The sequence below is a fragment of the Gymnodraco acuticeps genome, unplaced genomic scaffold (genome assembly GCF_902827175.1).
Source record: "Gymnodraco acuticeps unplaced genomic scaffold, fGymAcu1.1, whole genome shotgun sequence".
Taxonomy (NCBI): domain Eukaryota; kingdom Metazoa; phylum Chordata; class Actinopteri; order Perciformes; family Bathydraconidae; genus Gymnodraco; species Gymnodraco acuticeps.
The window spans coordinates 190,850-194,308 of NW_022991353.1; the positions used below are offsets into that span (position 1 = coordinate 190,850).

The following is a 3,459-nucleotide window of genomic DNA, read 5'->3' on the forward strand; positions in this document are numbered from 1 at the left end:
CGTCTAACGTCTAACAAGTAACATGTCATGTCGTGTGAAATATGAAAGAGTCAGGAACTTTGAAAGAGTAAGATTTTTGGAATACAAATTTGGAAAGTTGAAAAGAAAATCGCAGTTTTGAAAAAAAGTCAGTATTTTGAAAAAAGTCAGAAATATGTTAAAAGTCGGGAATTTGAAGATTTGAAGATTTTGGAGAAAAAAGTCAGAATTTTTATAAAAAGTCAAAAAAGAAAAGATCCCATGAAGCAGATTCAGTCTAAAGCATATCCTACAGAAGAGAGAACATCTGATCCTTCACAACACACACAGATGCTAAATCCTGCTAGTAATCCACAACATGTTGAAATGTAACTGTAATCAGATTACATCTTTTACCTTATTGTATCTATACCATTACATGTCATCCATTACTCAGTAGCAGCAGCATGATGTATTTTAATGTCCTTTTTCCATGACTTCCCGTCAGCAGTGCTTCTCTCCGTTGTTCCGCAGTGACCTCTGACTCCTCACCCCCCCCCCCCCCCCCCCCCTCACCCTGCCCCCACCCCTCACCCTCACCTCCCCCCTCCCCCCTCCACCCTCACCCTGCCCCCCCGGTGGTGATTTATCCCTCTGACACGCCAAGCAGCTGTGTCTCCGTGTGGGCCGATATTAGCCGTGACTAATCGATAACAGACTTCAACAAACACCAGGCGTGAGATCTGGAGGGAAAACAGAACCGCAGCGGCTCTGACACCGGACACCGGGAGCGGCAGAAGGTTCAGCCAAGCGCCGTCTAGTTCAGACTCACATGTAGTTCCTTTTTATATATTTTTAATTCTCATTATATCTCTTTTGATTTTTTTTAAATGTCATTTATTTTATTTTATTCATTTCCTTTATTTTAACTTTTTTGCTTCTGGTGAGAAAAAAGGGATTAATAATTATTTAGTAGGATAATCATTATTTTCTGTGTGCTTCAAACTGCCATTCATATCAGCCTCCATTTTGAGTCAGGCAATAAGTTTGACTTTCTTCTAATTGTATTATATTGTTCATAATTTATTACTTTTTTATTATTCTTAAATTGGGAATTTTGGGGTCAAAATAAAACATTTGTAAATTCCTTTTTGAATATTAAAGATAGCATGTAGTGGTTTTCTAATCTGCAGTGGACCTTCTTGTTTCATGCGTGCAGCCTTTCTTCACTAACCTCAAGTTAAGACGGAAGTAACGCTTTTCTATTTTCTTTTTGTTCCTTTTCCTCCATAGACTTTTATGTTTACATCTGTCCCATCTTTAGCACAATGTGTACACATGTGGCACAGCTGTCTGTCCCCCTTTGTCAGGACGTGGGAATCAGAGACAAGAACAAGTACTATTTGATAAAATATATTTTATTTAAAACTTTGGGAACAAAAAGACAAAAAGACACAAGTTTCCAAACAAATGCACGGCATCTCTGAAACTCACATACATCAAGAATAAATAGTCTCTTCTTCATCGTGTGATCCAGCATGTGTGTGTGTGTGTGTGTGTGTGTGTGTGTGTGTGTGTGTGTGTGTGTGTGTGTGTGTGTGTGTGTGTGTGTGTGTGTGTGTGATGTGACTCTTCCCTGAGAAAGTCTTTGAGGATGTTCAGGTTTTTAAATCATTCTCCTGTCAGCGTCTCACTCTCAGCGTCTCACTCTCAGCGCAGCGAGTCCTCTCATCTTTAAACACTCTCTGCCGTCCTTTATCTGTAAACACATGAAATATCTCAGTCAGATAAACATAAAGACACAGTAAATCTAATGGTTACACATGAATGGCCAAAGCCAAGAGGAAGCTAATGATGTTGTCACACAAACACGTGTGTCTGAGAGGAACGTACACTAACTGCCAACATGTGCCTTTAAAAGCACCTTCTACTCACAACATCTTCCAACAGTGCATTTTACAAACCAAAGCTTATAACTGTCGATTGGAAGATAAATGCTGATCAAACTTCAGAACATCTTAAAAAGCTTGATACAGAAACCTGCTGTGGAGCTGATGAGAAGTTCCATGTGTTAGAGCCACTCACTTTCATATGCTTGGCACATGTAATGATCTGCTCTGTATTTTAATCCACTTTGACGGAACCCTGACCCGAGGCGCAGATGGCCCACATCCATTTCCAGAGGCAAGAGAAAGCTAAACTAATGACCTCAGATTATGCTTTGCACTAAAGTGGAGTTTTAAAAAGAGAATACAAACACAGGAATGTGAGGAATGCACATGGACAGCAAACATGTGCCGTGCGTAAAAGCACTTTTTGTGTGTGTGCTTTTTACGCACAGAATCCTCTGGCTGCTCGGGCAGAAGCAGATGCTGCCCAAAATTCATTTCCAAAGTCAAGAGAAAGCTACTAAATATGTTGTATATCAGATTATGCTTTGCACTGAAGTCAATTTTTAAAAAAGAATACAAAACACGTGCGTCTGAGAGGAATGTACGTAAGAGCGTTTTTACGCACAAAAACCTACAGAAAAAGTGCCTTTTACGCATAAAATCGCTCAGGCAGAAGGTGCAGATGCCCCTCATTAATTTCCTAAGGCAAGAGAAAGCTTTGATGTTGTATCTCAGACTATGCTTAATAAATTAAGTAAAACGAAAACATGTGTGTCTGTGAGGAATGCACCATTACGCACACAAATCCCCCCCAAAAGAAGCGCTTTTTACGCATCTAATCGGTTCTGATTCCGGTCAACCTCACCCCTTTCCTCTGGCTGCTCAGGCAGAATGTGCAGATGCTGCGCGGCTGCTGCGCTCCGCTCTCTCTCGGCGCATGCAGGCACGGCTGTCCCTCCGTGCCTCCGTCCCCCAGCAGCAGCACGTTGGCCAGGTGAGAGATGTAGCTGGAGGCCAGTCGCAGAGTCTCGATCTTGGAGAGCTTCCGGTCCACGGGCTCCGTGGGGATGAGGCTCCGCAGAGAAGTGAAGGCGGAGTTCACGCTCTGCGTCCGGCCGCGCTCCCGAGCGTTCGCCGCGCTCCTCTGCTGCACAACCACCGGCATCTCTGCGCTCAGCCTGCGGGAAATCCTGCTCCTTTTCCCGCAGTAGCTCTGCTCCGAACCGCCGCCGTCGCTCTGGTTCTCCTCCTCATCCTCCTCAGAGGTGATGACGTCAGAGTAAAGTAAGTGTGACGCCATGGGCCGCAGCATGGTGGCGAAAGTCATGTTTAATAAAACATAAAATAAAAAGTCCCGGTGCCAAAATCCTCCGTTTGATCACCGAGAGCAGAAGCACAGAGGATCCGACATCCCGGTACCGGCTGCAGGAGACCCGGGTAGAGAGTGTGGTTGAACGTGAGAGACCCTCCTCGCGCTCTCTGCAGGCTGTATTTAAAGACTGATACCTGGCAGAGGCTCTTATAGCCGGGGGGAGGAGCTGCTCTCTGCGGGAGAAACTCACCATCGCTCCTCAATATCACAACATGTGATAAAGTGCACTTTAAGATG

The 3,459-nt window shown here is 44.1% G+C and overlaps 1 protein-coding gene across 2 annotated transcripts; it reads right to left on the reverse strand.

Moving 5' to 3' along the window:
* Positions 1 to 1,392: 1,392 nt before the first annotated feature.
* Positions 1,393 to 3,459, reverse strand: tcf15 (transcription factor 15). Of its 2 annotated transcripts, XR_004571612.1 has the most exons (3): positions 2,716 to 3,459; positions 1,582 to 1,717; positions 1,393 to 1,511 (listed from the first exon to the last, which is right to left on the reverse strand). XR_004571612.1 is itself a non-coding variant. In XM_034240644.1 (2 exons), exons 1-2 carry the CDS (start codon positions 3,175 to 3,177, stop codon positions 1,655 to 1,657), a joined length of 525 nt encoding a protein of 174 aa, XP_034096535.1. In that variant the 5' UTR covers positions 3,178 to 3,459; the 3' UTR covers positions 1,528 to 1,654. The 2 variants fall into 2 exon arrangements, 1 of the variants encoding a protein (XP_034096535.1); XM_034240644.1 differs by lacking the exon at positions 1,393 to 1,511 and having other exon boundaries at positions 1,528 to 1,717.